General features: G+C 40.3%; 1 protein-coding gene across 1 annotated transcript; it reads right to left on the bottom strand.

Moving 5' to 3' along the window:
• Positions 1 to 299: 299 nt before the first annotated feature.
• LOC137184565 (tetraspanin-2-like) lies at positions 300 to 14,286 on the bottom strand. Its single transcript, XM_067592355.1, has 8 exons — positions 14,055 to 14,286; positions 7,264 to 7,366; positions 3,715 to 3,812; positions 3,532 to 3,606; positions 3,366 to 3,449; positions 3,157 to 3,213; positions 2,931 to 3,014; positions 300 to 2,827 (listed from the first exon to the last, which is right to left on the bottom strand). The coding sequence occupies exons 1-8, from the start codon at positions 14,121 to 14,123 to the stop codon at positions 2,762 to 2,764; spliced, it is 636 nt and encodes a 211-aa protein (XP_067448456.1). The 5' UTR covers positions 14,124 to 14,286; the 3' UTR covers positions 300 to 2,761.
• Between the last annotated feature and the right edge of the window lie 6,154 nt (positions 14,287 to 20,440).

The following is a 20,440-nucleotide window of genomic DNA, read 5'->3' as shown; positions in this document are numbered from 1 at the left end:
GTTATTTGGATAACTTTGCTGACTTTCGACAGCCCCCTCGAATCCTGCACATAAACTGATGTTCTATTCTGGGTTTGAAGCTGTAGTCATCCAGATAACTCAAAAAACCTGTTACTTGGTATAAGCTCCTAGAACATGATGTGACATGCTGTCACGCTAGAGATATCCATCTTTTTATCACTTTACTAATGGACTTATCTGTACTTCTTGTGCCAGTTCCTCTGAAAAGATAATACATTTCAATATAACAGTAAATGATACCAGAACTTCTGCGATGAAATGAGACACAGGAAACTATGTAAAACTTTAAATGCTTTATTAAACTTCAAACACCTATCTTCCTGAGAAGCCTGGAATGGTATTAAAATAAATTACCACACACAATCAACTATGAAAGGCTCGACAGCGTACACAATGTTTTTAGGTGCACAGTATGTTATATCTTTAGATTTGCTCCAACAAATAACTGAAGAACAAAGTAACAGCTTTGTGGATTGAGTAGCACTAAACCTGTTTCTAGTTCATCCAGTTCTAACCTGTTCTAGCCTCTGAAGTGATAGTCTTGTCTCCTCAGATGTAACACCGCCTACTGGCCTCTCGTCATTTGGATATAATCAATATTAAGATAATTGAGATTTTCTTAGTGTCAAGAGGCTTTTGAAATAGTTGGCTGATGAATGAGTTGCTTTCACCACTTCAGCTCTCTTGGCTTGGAAGACACAATTGAGTGTGACACTTTTACACACTAAAATAGTAATGGTAAGTCAATCGAGCCGTATGTGCTACTCGTCGAATGTGTGTGACAATTCAATTGCAGTCCAACTCTACAAACATATGTACACTTTTGCTACGTTCTTTCGCTACGTCCAGACAGCCTGCTGTTCAAAAATAGCTTGTTATCAAAGAAAGGCACGTTAAGGGGCTGTTTTGGCTCTGTTTGACTATCGCAAACACTGTCATGACTACAACACTGTACAACTACTGCAAGCCTCTGTCTACACACGGCATGTTAAATAATAACGGTCAAATCAGCCACAAATAATGTACAACTACAAAAAACTCACACATATTTACATAACGGAGTCCTGACACTTGGAATAGACCCTGCAGAATTAACAGTGTCCTGATTGAACTTGGATAAATGGAAGTGATTCCAGGTTGAACATGTCTGTCCGGCCCTCCTATCTGCTGATGTTGATGAGGTGAGAGGAATATAAAGGTTTGTCTCTGAGTTTTTATGGTAGGCGGTGTACTTTCAAGGCACAGAGGGGAAAAAGATGGAAGTGGGAAGAGATCAAAGGCCTGGCTTGGATAACTGAATTTCACAGCCCCGGTGCCTATTCTCAGTTAACAACCTAGTATATGTTTAGCCTGTAAACATGTCCACCTGATCTGGGTCTTTTTGACATATAGTCAACACAGACTCATGGGCGCTCTCTTATGTAAGAGAGTCTAAGAGAGCATACATATCAACAAAGAAAGGGTAGGAAGTGGTATTTATGTCATCAGGTCGCTCTGCCAAACAGATGAGGAGCTTTTCCTTTGGGATAAAGAGAGAATTTAGTCTGTAGTTCCGTTCGCCTGAGGCTGTTTTTATAATCATCTTTAAAGGACCATACCAATGTGTTTGCAAGTTTTAGCTCCTTAACTACAAATCATCTATGCTTTTTGCTAACCATTTTCAAATGCAGAATTTTGGATATACTTTTCCTACTTCTCCATGCAGCTTTTGCATTTATTTTTGTTCAACATATGACTCTAATGTTGGGAAACACGCTTACTTGCCAAGAGTTAGATGAGAAAACTGATACCACTCTCAAAAAAAAACAAACTTCCCCTCAGAGCCAGCCTGGCTGTTCCCCCAAATTTCAAGTCTTTATGCTAAGCTAAGCTAACTGGCTGTTGGCTGTAGCTTCATATTTACCATGCAGACTTCGGAATGCTATAAATATTTTCACCTAACTCTCAGCAAGAAATTAAATAAGCATATCTCCCCAAATGTTGAACTATCCCTTTATGATAACTGTGGATTTGTCTTGTAGACAGCAATTTGTGTTGGTTGCACAGTTCACAGTGTGTGTGTTATATGTGTGTGATGTGTGCATGATGGATGCACTCTCGAAGCATTCACTTGCCATTCCCTCTCCACTCCACTCCACTCCGATTCCACCAATCAGGATTCCCTACGAGATGCCAGACAACCTTTTTTAAGGCCGTGGTTTCACGTAGCATAACATTGCTGTGCTTGTGTGTCATGCGCGTGTGCGTGCGTGCGTGTGTGTGTGTGTGTTCATTTGTGTGAAACGGACAAGCAAACTCAGCTGCTTTCACCTCAGATTGCTCTCTCAGGGCTTAAGTTTCCCACAGCCAAAGGGTCAGTGTCAAGACTATGTGAAAAAGCATTGACACCACTGCAACAGTATGTGGTTTAAAATTTGTAGTGGTAGCCAAATGGCCATGAGGAAAAACAATTTGAAAGATTGTAGGGTCAACATCACAAATAGAGGTACTGTTCCCACTGAATATGTGAATGACTAAGAGTACAGCATACTACTTTGCTTGTCACAGCAAATAAATAAAGAAAAAAATACAGAAAAAATAGAGAAAGACCAGGAGAGCTGGGTTGAGCACCATAATGGGAAGGACTTTTTGAACATGGTCTATTTCCTGGGTCCCTGGGTAGATGATGGACAGGGGTTAACATCTGATTTGAAGGCTGTACAGTCTTTCTGGGCTGGGTACATTAGGGGTGAGGGGCAGCTTAGATGACCTCTCTGCTGTTCCGAATAGCACAGCAGAGCACCATACTGAAGATCATCCCGATGATCTGTTAAGAGGAAAGTAGATGTTTAACTTTAAAAAAAAACAAAAACATTCCCAATCACAACCTGTGTTTGAGTGTTTTCAATTATTCTCAGATCCTGACTCACCATAACTCCAGCGATGCCGATGCCCACGTACCCAATGATGAAGAGTTTACTGTTGAAGAAGTCCTGGATGCCTGTCTCACAGTCCTGTTCACCAAAGATACGTGGATTCAAGTAGTGTTAAGTTCTAGTAAACCAGGATGTTTTGTATGGCACCATGATTCACTCACAGGACAACAAAATAGCAGAATTTAATTTGCATTTTGAGTCTAGAGCAGACAGATCTCACCTTTATGTCCGATTTGTTATTAGGACAGGGGCTAGCCCGAGTTCCACAACAGTTCAGCTGAAAGTGAGAAGTAAAACGTTACATGATCAAAGCATGTACATGAGCAAATGCTAAATTCCTTTTAATATGCAATTTTTTTCTACATTAAGAGCACTGTATTAATGTGCTGTAACGAAAAAAACTGTAATAATCTGTTATTTTTGACTTACTACATTCTGGTATGAGACGATTGATGTGCTGTTACTGTTTTCATTATAGGTTGTTGTGTAGAAGTTCTGAACATCTTCTATTATCTGTATGAGAGAGGAAAGGTGAATTATTGTACTATGCAAAAACATCATATCAACTACTCCAGCTGTGAAATAATAAATGTACCTTGTCTTTGTTTAGGAATCCAAACACCCCTGCTGCCACCTCAGCTCCAAAGATGATCAACAGACAGGCAAAGAACTGAAAAAAAATACACAGATGACAATAAATATACAGTTCTTGTAAATAGTTTATAGGTGCATTTCAGTTCAGTTTCTTACTCATGTGTTTGTATGCATTTGTACTCACCGAACCCAGCAAGCATTGAGATTCTCTAACAGCTCCACAGCAGCCAAAGAAACCAACCAGCATTACCAGACTGCCAGCACCTATCAGGATATACACACCTAGAACGAACCGGCAGGTCTTTAATTATAAGGTGAAAAACCAGCATCAGCATATTCTGCACTCTGATATATTCCATAGATCAACACAAGTAAGATTTGTCAGTCTAAAAAGGTGCTGTTTGATCACCTACCACATATTTTTTAATATGCTCAGTCCTGAGACGGGCCATTCAGTTAATCTACAATTTTAATATATCAAGACACCAGCAGGAGGCAGCAGAGAGCTGAGAATGTAAAATGAAAGAGTCGCTCTATCTAGACTGCCAAGCAGAGCTCAGACAGTGGCATTAACATTTCAGACTGTACTATTTCTGTGGTCAGGCGAACAAATGGCAGCAAAGTGATTGGTGCTTTGTCAAATCCTTTTTTAGAGTGGACCCACTTGTTGCGCCTTCTAATAGTGTACCCATATGAGATGATAAAAAGCCTTGTTGGCATGATTTAGGGAGGTCTAAGTGGGGATGCTTTGAAGTCCTATTAACCCACTGATTAGGAAAAGTACATCATGGGTAGGTCTGCAGGGAGAAGCTCAACAACAGATCGGCTCCACCAGTGTGCCCTCGTACAGGTGGAGTCTGCTGCTAAGCGACGCCTCAGCAGAGGAAGGGGTGAGAGAGGACGTCTCAGCCCCCAGGTGATGTGGGCTCAGGTGGGAACAAGAGAAGAACATGGTTCATAGGAACTCCAAGTGCGTCAAAAAAAAGACTTGATGTGATACAGTGACTGAGTTTGGAGCGTCACTCCTTTTGTTGTTCAGTTGGCAGCTTGAGGTGTCAAATGATCAGTTAGCATGCTGATCAGCTCTTAACTCATAACAACTGGTGACATGAGATGTAGTTGCACTCACAAACTGCTTTTACTCTGAGGTTTTTTTTAACAATACATCATTTTGAAGTACAAAGAAAAAAGATTTGTGTTGGCTTGGTGCCATGGGAACAAGACATAGCAACTGTTGAGCGCTTTCAGCTGCGCCTGTGGGGACAGCACTCTCACTGTCAAAGCCATGTGTAGCACTATACTCTCAGAGGACCTGACAGATGCCAACCATCCTAAGTCGAGCCACATGGCGATCTGAGTCTTAGCGCACATGCACACACAAAAAGAAGTGATGAAGAAGTGATGACAAAAATGTATGAAAATAACTTTCTGTAACACTAGTCCAACGTTACACAACCTTATCAAGCTGGCTTCAGGCAAGAAAATAAAGTACCAATCAAGAATAGAATAGTTTAGTCTGGAGACTGTTAAAATAACTGACATTATCGTTGCTTTCACACAAATTGCTGTGCGTGGATGCAGAAGACAAGTCCTACACTCAGCAGCTAAACACATCTCTCTCCTCTCTTGCCCAGTTATTTCATGTGACATCCCGTCTTGTTTTTCCTTCAAATCTTTGCCATGGATCCCCATCTGTTTCTATGATTGTCCTCTTCCATATGCCTTTTAACTGTCCCTCCTCCCCTCCTGTCTCTCATGTGGGCAGAGTGACTGACTGGAAGGTGGTTAGCATCCTTGTAGTGTATTTACGCTCTATATACAGCTGTCATTTCCTGATATTCACACTCATCGCCAGCATGAAAGAGGCATGCACACACCTAATAAGCAAAAAAACTTCATCCATGTATGGAAGCCAAAATGTGGCTATAATTTATCAGAACAATCACCAGCCTTCTGCACATTCACTGACAGACTTACCAAGACTTTGGATAGTTTTCTTTTATACCCAAGGCCTGTGTGTGTGTTATATTCAACAAGACAACACAGATAGGTGGATGCGTAGATTCTATTGACACAGTCAGACATTCAAACCAAAACAGCGGAAGTTCCATGCAACGTGACATAAACTGTCACTGGTAAAATGCAGTTCCTTGTTTAGAAACTAGTGAACCAATTAGACTAATTGTTCATATTGTAGGCTGATAAAGACTAGGACTCAGATCTTCAGGGGCAAGAACAGAAAGAGACAGCATTGGAGTAGAACACTCTGGTGTTTACTGTTTTCGGTTCTCCACTTGGCCAGGTGCTTCAATAAACCTGTTCAGTTACAAATTGCTATGTTTATTTTCTACTGAAACACAAGTAGTCTTCCTCTTATCTTTTGGTGAGTTGATTAATTCGGTTGTAGATTCTGTTCTACTCACTGCTTTGGATGCCTTGTTGCCCATTTTCACACTCACACATTAAGACATTATACACCAACAGACACATTAAAACATTACACACAAATAGATTTCAACAACATCTTCAGCGGCATCAAAGTTCTTTTCACACTTTTCTCCTTGGTACAGTAGCAGTGGTCTAAAGCCAGATGGACGAAGCAAGCTATTTGCCTTGTGTACACACTTTTAAAACTATCAGCAGGTTTATTGAAGCACCTGGCCAAGTGGAGAACCGAAAACAGTAAACACCAGAGTGTTCTGCTCCAATGTTGTCTCTTTCAGTTCTCGCCCCTGTACGTCTGAGTCCTAGTCTTTATCAGCCTAAAATATGAAAAATTTGTCTAATTGGTTCACTAGTTTCTAAACAAGGAACTGCATTTTACCTGTGACATCCACCTATCTGTGTTGTCTAGGACAGCCTCCTTCGACCTTGGTGACCATGGCAATGCTGATTTACCCTCTATCAGAGAGGTTTCTGCTTTCCCCAAAACATCACAGACAGCTGGAGTCTCAAGGAGAGGAGAATATGTCCCCTTCCTGCTTAAGAATTACAGTGTGACCTCAAGGACCAGACTTGACCCAGAGTAACCCAATTTGTAACCCCTAAAGTTGGAAAATTCCATAACAGGGGTGGGGATATCCCCTCTGACGTAATGACAGAAATTTATTTAGAGGCGAAGGGAGTTGCATGGAAACATGTCAATAAACATTTTTAAGCCTTTCTCCAGACTGAGAATGATAAAGAAGACAACAACATTTAATTGATTTTGGTTTTTGATATGTATGTAGGCCATAAAAAATCATACAGAAATACAATAGGAGCTTTAATTTATAGATTTATTTTTTTTAAAATAAAAAAGTCATAGTCAAAAGTCAGTCTTCACTTTTCCTCCCTGCTCTAAGGATCGTTCCTAGTTTGCAAAATTCATGGTTTAATACAGCAAAAATAAGGAGAATGTGCCATACATTTCCAATTTCCTTTTATATTGCCAGTCAAACACTTTTCTTGATCCATTAACAGACCCATAAAAAGTCATAAATAGACACAAACCCAAGCAAGAAAACTTTCTTTCTTTTCAAGAAAAATAACCTGATGTGCTGACAAAAACAGGTTCTGGTCGACAACAGTACTTCAACAGATTTTGTACAAAATGTGTGGTACGTTGTTCAACACATGCATTGAATCATTGTTTTTGTATTAAGCAATACAGTTTGATACAGCATATTGTTACACACTTACACTGTGTGCTCCTTAACTGTGAAGACAATCTGAGGTGTGCTATAATACTCACCAATGAAGAAGGTGTCTGGAGCCTTATCGCCACTGAGCAGAGACACAGTTTTTGGATCAAAACGTAGCCACAGTCCCACTGCCAGAACCAAGGATCCCATCAACTGTAGGGAGAGAGGACAGAAAGACATGCAATAAGCTTTTGCTACGTTTTTATTACAGAAAATGCATAAAAAACCAGAAAAATAGAGAACCAGTGGTCTGCAATCATGCACTGTCAAGTCTCATGTGGATGCAGGCTTTAAACCAAACCCTAATAAATACCAACTGTTTTCCCACACTAGTGTTCCCTCATCTTCTTTCCTCTTCTGTGGTTAAAGATGTAATAATCATTAAAATAGCGCGTGGTTGCAGAAATACAGTCAATAACTTTGAAGTTGATAATCAATTTTATGTTATGTATTTCATACCAAAGCATGTTTCTCACTATCAGGGCTCAGATCTGACATCATTGCAGCAAATTGGTTTCAGCATTCATTACAAATGCAACAACTTTTTCATCTCAAGTAGAACAGTGGGAGTGCATGTTTTTTTCCCGGCCTTCAGAGGGCTTGTTCTTTTGCTCTGCCTAATTGTGATTTTCCACATAAATAAAGCAAACGGTGCCGTGGAGTTTCCACTCTGGCCCTCCACCCTTTGCACTCAGGCAACAGAAGTATAATTTCACTAAGGGCTAGTTAGGCTAAAAGTGAATATTTTGTGTCAAAACAATAGGTCTGAATATCTGTCTATGTTAGGGGTGGATGATTTAAGTGTTTTAGACCAGCAGACGCCAGAAAAAAAAAGTGACTTTGAAATTTAAAACACCCTGTAACAATCTCTGGCTTCTCAGTAGGGAGAAAATGACCCGCTTGGCTGTGGGCAGCAGTGTGGCACCTTGAGCTTAAACAGGCCCTCCTGTTTGTTTGGAAATGTGGTTACATGTAGCTCATATTTTCCTTCATGTAAACCACCATCAGTATACATTGAACACAATCATACTCCCTGCAATGCCCCCGCTTTAAAGCAAACTATTTTTCTCTAATGTCAGAGGACCTTGAAGTAAATGCTTTTTTTCTCTGTGATCTGAGATGCTCTGAAGGACAGAAACTGTCACGGATGCTCCAATACCGAGAGGTTTTAATGATCACTGAGCCCATGCCCCCTGAGGATAATCTAGTCTAAAAATCTCTGAGCGGAGCTTCAAAACAACACAGTGTTTATGTGTGTCTGTGCGCAGAGAAATAAAATGATTTGTCTAAATGGAGAGTATTTAGGAGTGCTTGTCACATGGTCTCTCTGTGTCCTAGATCTCAGTATTTAGGTAGACCGCTGTTTGTATGACTGTTTCCGTGTCCTTATGCTGTGATAAGTGAATTTATTGAAACAAACCCTGTTGCCAAGTTTAGACATAACAAGCTGTTCTACGTCTGAATCTTCGTGACCTCTTGTTCACCAAATCTCTGCCTTTTTCTGGTTCTGCAAACCTTTTTCATTCTTTATCTTCTGTATCTTATCCTCACCCTCACTGTCTACACTCCTGTCCTCCTCCACTCCAATCCGCAGTTTATATTTTATGGTGTTGGTCTGAAGTAAAGCCAGTAGCTCAGTTGTAAACCATCAGCATGCAGGTGTTGGGAAGCCGGCTTCCTCCCAAACTGAGGATTTAGTGTCATGCGTGCTGATGTATGGGACAGCTGAGCTCTTGGGGTTTCAGGATTAGCAGGTCCAAAGTGATAAAGCATGACGAAGTGAAGGCAGCGGATCTGTAGGCTTGTTGGATTAGTCTGAATATGGGCTCTGGATCTATTTAGTGCTGGTATTTGTCGGAACACCTGATGGTGCAATGGTGTTGGTGGAGGTGTGAGGTGAGGATTGCTGCCGACTGAATTGTGTGGATATGCACCTAGTGCTGGAGGCGCTGGGTCATCCCAAGCTACTGTAGATTGTGTTTGTGTTGTACAGGGGAGCAGGTGGTTGTTTCCCAGTTGAAAAGAGCTTAGTGCTCAGCCAAACCTCATTACTATTATGGCTACATTTAAAAACCTTTTCTAAACCAGATCTATTGATGTATACCGCACTGAAAGCTCTCATTTTAGTCAGTAGCTGACATGCTAAGTACATTCTCAATCCTGGCACTCCCGAGCCTGACTATCCCAAAGGTCCCATTAACCCCCTCACTACTTAAATACCCCCCACCACTTTGTCCATCATCATTACCCTGGCTGACACCAGACACACCCCTCCCTTCTGCCTGCTTCTACCTCCCAAATCTACCCCGCCACCCCCTGACTTATCTCCATGTATCCCCCTCCTCTACCCCACCCCATCTCAACCCCTCCCTCCTAACATCACAGTGGGACAAAGACCCAGTGTCTCCCTGTGACTATATGCTTTGGCGCACAATAGGAGGGAAACAGACAAACACAATGAAAGAGATCATGAAAAAGGGAAGGGAGAAAGAAAGAGAGAATAAGTTGTTAGAGGATCCATCATCTTTTTTCTTTGCCCGCGGACACGGACTAAAGAAGCATCTTTTTCAGATATAACTCTAACCTGTGTTCTCTTTCTGTCCCAACAGCTCTGATGATAGTTTGCATGTCTGGGTATTTCTTGAAGGGGATGGAAATCTCGAAGCTTTATTGAGGTTCTTTTATGGTGTACTTTTTTAACAGTGCTGTTAAATAGTGTTTTTGTGAGGGGGAATTTCCATGAGAGCAGGGGCTGAGCTGACACAGGGCTGTGGTCTTGGTCAGAGACAGTCTGTGGCATTATCCGCTTTCTAGGTTAGACCTTATTTTCATGAAAAAAATAGGGCTTTGCTGTAAATTAAAGCAAAAGCAGAATATGAAAGCAAAAAAGCTGTAAACTACGTCTTCAAATCCAGCAGTCACTGGTGAGTGATTTAAGCTTGTTCAAAATAGTCCTCAGTCTAGCATATGTTTGGGAAAACAGACACAAGGGCACATTAAAAATGATGGGCAGAGGGAAATTGTAAATAGGAGTGAGATAATTACGGGTGGAGTAAATCCCATTGTACTCTACCATAGGGCGAGGGTGGGGGAGTGTAGTGAAACATACTGTACAGACAAGTGTGTTTGTAGGTCTGAGCACTGGAACAATTTAGTTTCAGAGTCAACGCTGATTTTAACGTTAGTAAATTTTAACAGAAATATTCAAGATATTGGACACCTCTTCTACATTTCAACTAATTGCCAACTAATCTGAATAATTGATCTCCAAATTGTATAGAAGAAGATTATGGCCACATGTGAAAAATGTATTTGAATTATGAGTTTAAAGTCATAATTCCAATTTTAAAGTCAGAACTCTAATCCTCTTCTGTAAAGCTGTGTTAACTTTGAAAAACAATTTCTTCCAAATTGAGAAATCAGTTAATTTGTCAATCTGATGTTACATTCTTGCTTTATTTTGTTTTAAATTTTCTTATTACATTAGTTTAGTTAAGTTCATTTGACAATAAAAAGTATTACTCTCAGCTGTTTGTTATGGACAATAAAATATGGTCCACATGATGTAATAACATGGTTACATGCAACAATAAAAATATAACATTTTAACAGCTCCTGAATAAATAAATAACTTCCTATTGAATCAAACTGTAACATCAGCTACAACAGATCCTGTTCTATCGATAACTGAGTTATTGAAACTGGCTTCTGTCAAAGTAGCCCTGTACCAGACATGATGCCAGCAGCATCAAACAATCCCTATGCAAGGAACAAGGAACTGACAAGGAACTTAGTCCCTGGATTCAGTTTCTGAACACTTTTACAACTATGCTTGCTTTACATAAGTTGTTTAATTTTGGTTTTGAACTAAATAAAACTGACACAATTCTACCTTTATGTAAAGAAACTAATAATGAAGACTTGTCAACATCAAGAAACGAATGACATACTGATTTATCACTGATATATAATAAAAACAACAATGGACCCAGGACACTTCCTTGGGGGACACCACTGATCACAGGTTTTATCTCAAGACATAAACTATGCACATTGCTGTATCAGAAAGAACAATTACCTTTAATTGGACAACAGAATTGAATTGTTTTAAGTCTAAAAAGCTTTTTGCAATGTCATTAAGTCTTTAAGTGAAGTCTTAAAGCATATAGAAGAAGAAAGTATTCCAGTCTGCTGAATGTCACATTGTTGAAATGGATATCTTGATAGTTTAAATATGGTTTGCGAGGCAATGGCATGGACAATAACACAGAAAAATAAATATTAAAACTCCTGTCAGCCTGGGCAGATATTGATTATGCTGACAAAGACCGCCTATAACAAAGCAAGAATCAACATTTGTGTCACGGTTTTAATTTTTGGTTGAGGGAGGACCATTTAGCTTAAAGGTCCTGATGTTGTTGTTGAGTCTACAACAATTTGGCCTTAAACAACAATGACAAAAAATGAAAACTTAGCAAGAAATGCAGAAAACAAGCATAAACACTGGTGTGGCCTTTTCAATGTGAAGAGCTTTGCAGCTGCACAAAGAGATTTGAGTGATGCTGATGTTGCTTTTTTTCTGTTGGACAGATAACTAACACATTAATGCTTTTTCATTATCTAACCAAATGAATCATGATCAGAACACTGCAAAAATGAACCAATCAGTTTTTTTTTGATGATGAGGAAGAACACTGGGGTAAAATTCATGTGACAGTTGCATACGGTGCACCTTCCACGCATATCACTATGATGCAATGTTTGCCCAATGCTGTTTACTCACCGGTTTAATTTTTGACTAAATAGGGAAGTCATTGAACTAGAACAGGCAAACACAGACCAGACAAGCAAGTTAGGCATTGATGTTCTGATACAAGCTGTTGTATTTGCAGCTATCAGAGTAATATACACAAGAGCTTGGCCTGTGTTACCATAAAATTCAATAACAGGGCTGTGCAAGAATCTCACTTCATCATGATGTTCAAAAAGATATATAAACACAGAGCCGCTTTGTATGTTTTTGTGAAATGAGGGAGGTTAAACTCTTCATCTTTCAGGTAAAAAACAACTTCATTTTTGTGTTTTAAGTGTGTGTGTGTGTGTGTGTGTGTGTGTGTGTGTGTGTGTGTGGGTATGTCTATCAGCGCTCATGTTTTGACAGCATTCAGTGTCACAGTCTGTCCAACAGAAGCGCCACCGGCCTGTCTCTGTCTGCACTATACTGTCCACTCGGGGCTCATGGGGGGATTTGAAGGGAATCATATCTGCCCCTCCTCCACCCGCTTTCAATGCACACATTCACACTCATCCTCTCTCACTCCACCATCAACAGAGGGGGCTGGAGCCCAGGGGGGATTGGGATGCTGTGATCATGAGCAGAGAGTGATCACTGCTCAGAAAGAGTACAGGGAATGTGCATATGAAGAGAGCACCAAAAAGTGGACGAGCATCCAATCACTTGAATATTGCTGTGGTCCTGTGACACGTAATACACTCATATCAACAGAATATCCACTTGTCCTCATAGTGATCTACTGATTCTATTATTATCTGGGTCAAGTTCATGCCAACTGTTCTTCTTTTTGCCATGTGAGCGCACGCACACACGCACATGAATATCCCTTCCAATCTCCCAATGACCCTTTTTTTCTCCCATCACGTTTTCTGTCTTCCTTTCTCTCATTTTCTTCTCTCACTAAGCATTTGCTCGTCTGTCGGGCAATGACCTGTCGTCTTCCTCCATCTGTCTGTCATCTCTGTCTCTGTGTCCAGAGACAGAGATGATGTTTCAAGGGAGATATCAGCCACACCCATCTGAGATGTGGCAATTCTAAGTGGAGATAGAACAACTCAATGATGGGACTGGTGGGGCCGCTGTATTAAGGGCTCCAGCAGGCTCTACTGCTTATGCAGGCAGGAGCAGCAGACTGAAGTTATGCTATTGTCCCGCTGTCACAATGGATCCATTCACTCTACCCTCAGTGCCTGATCCACTCCACAGATGCTTGTTGGAAAATGTCTCTCTCACACACACTCGCGCGCACACACACACACACACACACACACAAAGGAACTTCCCCTCTGAGGACTGAGAGCGGACAACCTTACACACACAACCAAAGTTATCCATGCAGACAATGGATGGCGAGAGATTAGTGTGAGTTCATTCACAGCATGAACTATGAATGGACTTCACCAAGGACCTCGGGGTTTGTGAAGGCACATGTGCAAAGCATGTGTACAGGACACACACACAAACACACCTTTCACATCCACCTGACACTTTGTCTTAAGTAAAGTGACTCTCTTGTGCCTCATGAGTACCCAAGCGCTGCTTTTTTGCTGAAGAGGAAGCGGTTGAGAGATTTTCAGTGACTTCCGTTTATCAATCACTTCTGCGGTGTTCGTTAATGAAGCCTCGCGGGCGCAAGAAGCCAACTGCTGAGTTTGTTTTCCATGCTGTCTCTCAATCTCTCTCCCTGGCTCTGTCTTTTCATTCAGCCCTTCCTTTCAAAAACACGCTTCACCGGGAAAAAGGGGGCGGGTTTTTCCTCTGTGGAAAATCTGATTTGAGTCCGGCGAGTCAAAACTAAAAACCTATCTGGCTGTCACCCTTTCCGCGCCACGCAGAGTGAACCCACGCCGCACAATGCTGCTAAATAAAGCACAGAACAGTCGGACAAGAGCAAAAGCCGTAAACAATGTGAGCATCGTTACTAAAATAACACGTGCGCGTGAAAGTCAGCAGCTGTGTGGAGTGAGCACTGCTGCACTTGCTCCATGTTCATTTACGCACAGCTTGCATCTGCTCCATCACCACAGCCGCCGAACATGCACTTACCCAGAATATGAAGTTGAACACGAACAAAAGGTATTTCACGCATTTCATTCCTCCTTCCACCTTCCCCATTTCGGCTGGATGTCTCAGTGTTTTGCCTTTATCCTCGCAAAATGCTCTGACGGCTGTGTTATTCGCTCCGCACAACGTGACAATAACGGTCCACCCCGGTCACAACACTTGTGCACCAAGCCGCGTTGTTTCTGTGGCCCCTCTCTCTCTCTCTCGCTCTCTCTCTCTCTCTCTTTCTCTCTCGCTCTCTCTCTCTCGCTCTCGTACACACATGCGCGCGCGTGCACGTACACAAAACACCACAGGATCCGCTTAGACTCTTTCCAACCCGCCCCTTTCAATAATACAGAGGGGGGGCTAGAGGGGGGACCGAGACTACACGATGGGGACTTGGCAAATATTTACACAAGTGTCGCTTTCACTGAAACAAACAAAAAACCCTCCTTATTACGTACCGATTAGCATACGACACTTTATGGTACTTAAATGGTAAAATCTCATAAAGCTAAAACTGTGATATTCTTTAAATATTTATAGTATTCAAAAAACGTGTCCGACAAATGACAAATTAGTGAGTTTTGTGTTATTTTCTTGCCTGCTATAATTCCTGCACAGTTTCTCATGGTTTGACTGCAATATGTAGTGGGCCGTTTTTCTCATGATTACGACATAGTAGGGTATTAACCAACACTTTCGTCATGCATATATGAAGTATGTGGGAAACAGCTTATTTGATGACAAGAGTTGCTGCAATTCAAACCTCATGCACAGAACACGCTTGCTGTTAACAGTGATTAAGCAAGGGAAAGCTCACAGCTTGTATGAATAGTTGTAAAAGTTCCGTTAGGTTTTGTAATCACTTGATTGCTTGATCATTTGATTACAGAAACAACTCCCTTTTACAAGAAAAAAGTGGTGTTGAGAGATATTTCCCAACAATAGTACAGTACTTTCTCAAACATTTCCTGTACATTTAAACCAGAAGGGACATATGTGTCACATGTGTCCCTTCTGGTTTAAATGTACAGGAAATGTTAATGTTATCAAAACAATTTAGTTGCCTGTTTATTCATCAGTAGACTGACTAATTTTCAAATGATGAAGTGGGACCTTAAACATTTTTTGCTTCTTTTTCTGTTCCCATGGCACTGAATTCAGTCCTTAGTAATGAGTTAAAGAGGGACATACAAATGTATCGTCTGTGGCCTCCTCATTTGATTTAATTTCTAAAGATTTAATGAAAATCAGTTTAAATAAGTAAGTGCTCAGGGAAAATAAGTCTTTTAAAACAACACATTTCTGTTTATTTAACGCACAGTTAACTCATTTTTCCTCAGAGCATGGTTCAACCTGGTGTAAAGTAGTGGATAGGCTCCAACAGGAGGCTTCCCCTAACTAAATGTACTATTACTGTAATGAAATGGAAAGAGTAGCCCCTCTGCTGGATTTCTTCCCTCAGTGTCATCAGAGACTGGGAGCATGTAACTCAGCAGCAACACTATTTTCAACATAAATATTTCCCCCACAACCATGGAGAGCGGAGGGAACATCCAAATAGCAGTTAGTTTTATCGCAGGGAAATTTGGGCACTTAGAAAATGTCCTTATAGAGGAACAAAGCAGTCTGCCAGGCTGAACACTGGAGCGAAGGAGGAGTCACACAGGAGTGACGATGGAGAGAAGTGTTAGAAAAAAATGCATAGATGATGTATTAACGTGAATAATCACCAACATGTGGCTCTTTTCAGTCATTCACTTGTGGAGGTCTCAAAGGTGAACCATCTGTAACTCTTAGAGCAGCAAAGTTTGTCTTTTGAGACTCTTCAGTGGAACTGTGGAGGACGGAAGGAAAATTAAAAGGTTTAGTTTGGACGCTAACCAGGGCAGTACCAAAAAAGGAAAGGCTGATAAGACTGGGACAAGACCATTGTGTCCTTGCTTGTTAGTTGTTGTTGGCTGTTGGTGGCTCAGTTGCTATGTGGTTCCAAGCCATGTGAATAAGAAAAATGCTTGCAGGTCATAACCTCCATGAAAATAGATAACAAATAGCAGACTAGATCATTTTACAGCTCAACATGATACTTAACAGGCCCATCATGGGGTTGACATGGTCTACAATGGCTCTGGGTTTTAAGTAGGCAGATAGGTTGCGTTGTGTACGACTATATTTGGTTTAATCTTGTGTGTCAGCCTCATATAACCAGAGACAGAGACATGTTGGAAGTTAATTGTCATGTTGCGCTGTCTATTGTAAACATCGTCAGAATTTAAATTAAAGGATGGGTTCACAATTTTTCAAGTCTTACTTAAAACAACAGTCAGGTGCCCAAATGAACATTGAAACATGTTTTTCTCGCTGTAATCATTCTTCCTGTTCATACTGGCCATTAGAAGATCCCTGCATAATATAATTTCAATATAAGTGATGAGGGACAAAATCTACAGCCTTCCTGTGCAAAAATGTATTTAAAAGTTTACTTGAAGCTAATGTGAAGCTTCAGCTATCCAAATTATTCAGATCAGTCAAATCAAATCAATCAATTAGTCATTGTCTTTCAAAGTGTCTTTTTAGTGCATAATTCCCTTTTATTGTTATGATCCTTCCACTGCAGCTGAACAGGAAAACATTGTTCGTCAAGACACAACAAGGGAATTTTGTATTAAAAAGACTTTAACTGTGGAAGATATTCACTTTATCTGAAGCCTCATATTATCTTCAGATGAACTTTTAAATAAACCTTTGCTCAAGTTGAGAACTGTAGATTTTGTCCTCCATATTTTACATTGTAAGCGCATTTGGAAGGGATCTTTTAATGGTCAATATGAACACAGCAAGCAAAACCTGTTTCGGTGTTCATATGGACACCTGACTATTATTTTAAGACAGACTTGAAAGACTGTGAACCTATCCTTTAAGTCTATGGTCTGTGAAGACTCTCAGTCATCCAGGTTATGGTATTTTTAGAAGAGCCAAGTCAAGGGCAACTGGACTTGCTTTAGATTCTTGAAGACATTTCATCTCTCATACAATTTGTCTTCAAGAATTGAAAATATGCCCTTGACTTAGCGCCTCAGCACGTATAATCAAGTCCATGCTTTTCTGCTCGCCTGAAAGGGTGGGATCAGTAGCTGTTGTTTTGCCTGTCTGGTCAGGGCCTGGACTTTTTTCCTCTGAGGTCATTATTGATGACAGACTATGATATCTGTTAGTCTCATTTTGTCAGAAGAGAAATAAAGATAAAGTAGACTGCAACACAGTAGGCTATTTTGATATAATTTTAATCAAGCTGTGATCAAAACACCTTCATTACATCAACAAACTAGCATTAGAGTCTAAAATTGAATGAGACTTCTATCTGTGGCAGCATACCACCCCCTACTGGTCATTCTGCAAACATTGAATGTGTTTTTTTTTGTTTTTTTTTATCAGGGAAAATCACCTGAGCAGCTGTGCACTTTAGTCATATAAACCATTTTGCACATTTATGCCTGAGAGCTGCTCAGGCACACTGCAGTGTTTGCTTAAAGGCACTTCGACAGCAGCTGTTGACAGAGGGGAGTGCTGTTTATTCAGCATATTCACCCATCTTTGCACACTTGAAAATCATTTTGAAAAATGTAAATTATGGGATAAATTACGACATGAATTCATGCACAAGCTATAACATCATCATCAGAGTTTGCAGCCAGAATTTCCGCTCCATTTCTCTCTCTTGACATGCAGGTTACAGCCTTGCATAACTTCACAGCTACTGCAGCAAAATTGAGAGGAAACGGGGAATGGATAACAAATTACACCGCCTAGTTGCAGCTTCTGCCAAAGTAAAAGGTTATCTGAGGTCACCCGCTGAACAGCCTTTGATGAGACAACCTTACTGCGATGAGGTTTCCTGGCAACACATTCAGAGCTGAATAATGTTGCATATGATCTGGAAAGTAGCAGCATTAGTGAGGGTGAGAGCACAGACAGGCACCTGGGGAGGTGATGATGTGACAAGAGCTGCAGAATTTAACTTCTAGTGAGGAGAGAGAAATAGAAAGAGCTCTATAAAAGCTCCTTTTTCCTTTTCATGGCTGGATTAACACAAGATGGGGCCCCATTTTACATGGTAATACTCTAGCTATTTGCTAGTTTTCAGTTTTCCATGATAGTAAACTCAACATCTTTAGATTTTGACTGTTGGTCAGACGTAGCAAGTGATTTGAACTTAACTTGGCTTGAGCTTCAAGGAATAATGATCTGCATTTTTCTCTTTTTCTGACATTACATACACTGAGAAATCAATCAAAAAAAGGAAAATGTTGTCAGACCTATTGACAATGAAAGTTGGTTGCAGCCTTAAAGTACTCCTATGATAGAATAATACTAAATTGATCAAGGTTTTATGCGCAATTTGATAAAAGACAGCTTTACAAAAAATGAGCATAACCTTAAACCAACGTAATTAAGGTATTTTAAAAAACTAGATTTTGACACAGGGTCCCTCTTCAAGGCCAGATGAAGGATGGAGGACCTGTTATAGTTGAAAATGAACTGAGGTGCTGCAAATATGTGATAAATCCAATTATTTAGACCCAAATGAGTAAACCTAAGGCCCACGAGGATCTCCTTCCTGATTCTTTTGTCACTAACATCTTGCAGCTACAATTTTCCACTTGACCACAAGAGGGTAGTATGTTCTGTGAAAAAATTCTGTAAGAGGCATCTATTGTACATGTATTATATTAGGTTTTGGCAGAGATTAAATGCTCTTGTTCTCATCTTCCGTGTGTATCTGTGACTGGCTCTCATTCCTTCGTTAACCAGAGGTAATTTGCAGCATTCAAAAACAGATTACTTGCCAAGGAAAGATCTTGAGGGTGCCATATTTATTGTGTATCCCTTGGTTTGTGAATATTTGTTCAGTTGAACAGTTTCTTGGAAATATGCACTACCAAAGCACAAAATCAACCTAAATTATAAGGACAGGTCAAAGCATTATTACTGTTTTTGTCTACCTGTCTTTTAGAGGAGTCTTGTGTTAATATGTACATATTCGTCCATATTCCTTAATATATTTGTGCTTGTAATTACCACAAAAGGGGAGTCGGTAGAGTTTGTCCACAGGGTGCTCTAGATATACTATAAAGTATATGGTGCTTTCCCTATGTGTTGTGAAATACTTTTTCTTATGTTAATGCCAAACCTACATGTGAGTTTTGATTGTATTGAAAGGAATAAGAGTGGAATTACATTTGGTTACCCTGTTACTGCCATTATTTTGACCATACAAATATAAAAACCTGAATAAAATACAGTATATAGAGAAACGGTGGTCTGAATGGTGTGATAAGCAGGAAAATTATGTGAATCATATGTTATGGCCGTCATAGTCACCAGATCTCCAGCAAAGTGACTTGGAGAATCTATGTTAAGGTGCTATGAAGCTGTTTTGGTGGCTCATGGTGGACCAGCACCTTCCTAACTTCATTTTGTCGTTTTTTTTTCTTTAATTGGTCCCATCTAACCTCCATCCTTCCCTCACATACACACACAGACTCACAGGCATTTCTCACATCTGTGTTTACACCAGTTTTCCAAGGTGACAGGAATTTTTGCCTTACTGCTGGGAACACTACAGCCAATCCATCTTCCTCTGTGTGTATAAAATGCAGAGCTGGACTCTCAGGCCTGCATGGTGTGCATGACATTCCTGAATCAGTTATGGATGTACAAGTGTGCAAGGGAAGGTCTGTCTGTCTGTGCTGTGCTCCTCAGTGCTGCGGCTCCGATTGAGACATGAGTCACCTGATATTTAGAACAGTCACTGGTAGTAACAAAATATTTGAAGAAACACGGAGTTTGACTCAGTGTCTGGTAATGTCATGCCTTTTTTGAGCTGTCTTAAAAAGCTTTGCACTGCGAGAATCTGGGATTTGGGGTTTAGAGAGATGTTTATCAATCTTTTCTCGTGTAACCGGTTAATATGAAGCAATGTCTACTTGTGGCCCCTTGTCACATGGTGCATGTTGAGTTGTGTGAACTCTCCTGTCAAAGAGTGATTTTCCCCTTTGTTTAATTTGAATATTTTTCTGTGACATGAACAGGTCAAACTGTACTGTATACCCTTGGAAAAAGCTAAGACCGGAGAAAAGTTAAAAAATATTTTTATTTTTTATTTTTTTTATTTCCTACTCCGCTAATGGTTTCATGACCCCTTAGATTCATCTTGTGACCCCTTATATGGCCCGAACCCTAAGTTTGGGAGCCACTAGTTTAGAGTACACTTTAACCAATGATTTTACTTTAAAATTTTGCATTAATTTTTTTTTCTTTTTTCGGCCACTTGGGGCAGCAAAATAATCTATTAACACAATCTCATATTATCACTTTATAAA

This window comes from Thunnus thynnus, chromosome 6 (genome assembly GCF_963924715.1).
Source record: "Thunnus thynnus chromosome 6, fThuThy2.1, whole genome shotgun sequence".
NCBI classification, from domain to species: Eukaryota; Metazoa; Chordata; class Actinopteri; order Scombriformes; family Scombridae; genus Thunnus; species Thunnus thynnus.
This window is presented reverse-complemented; position numbering and strand designations above follow the sequence as displayed.

What these genes read in the sequence shown, in the direction of transcription:
- LOC137184565 (XM_067592355.1), bottom strand. Translation starts at nt 14,123, where the DNA reads ATGGGGAAGGTGGAAGGAGGAATGAAATGCGTGAAATACCTTTTGTTC. An exon ending in TCCAGACACCTTCTTCATTG is followed by an intron (nt 3,813 to 7,263) that starts GTGAGTATTATA and finishes GGTTCGTTCTAG; the next exon opens with GTGTGTATATCCTGATAGGT. An exon ending in ATAACAAATCGGACATAAAG is followed by an intron (nt 3,015 to 3,156) that starts GTGAGATCTGTC and finishes TTTGGTGAACAG; the next exon opens with GACTGTGAGACAGGCATCCA.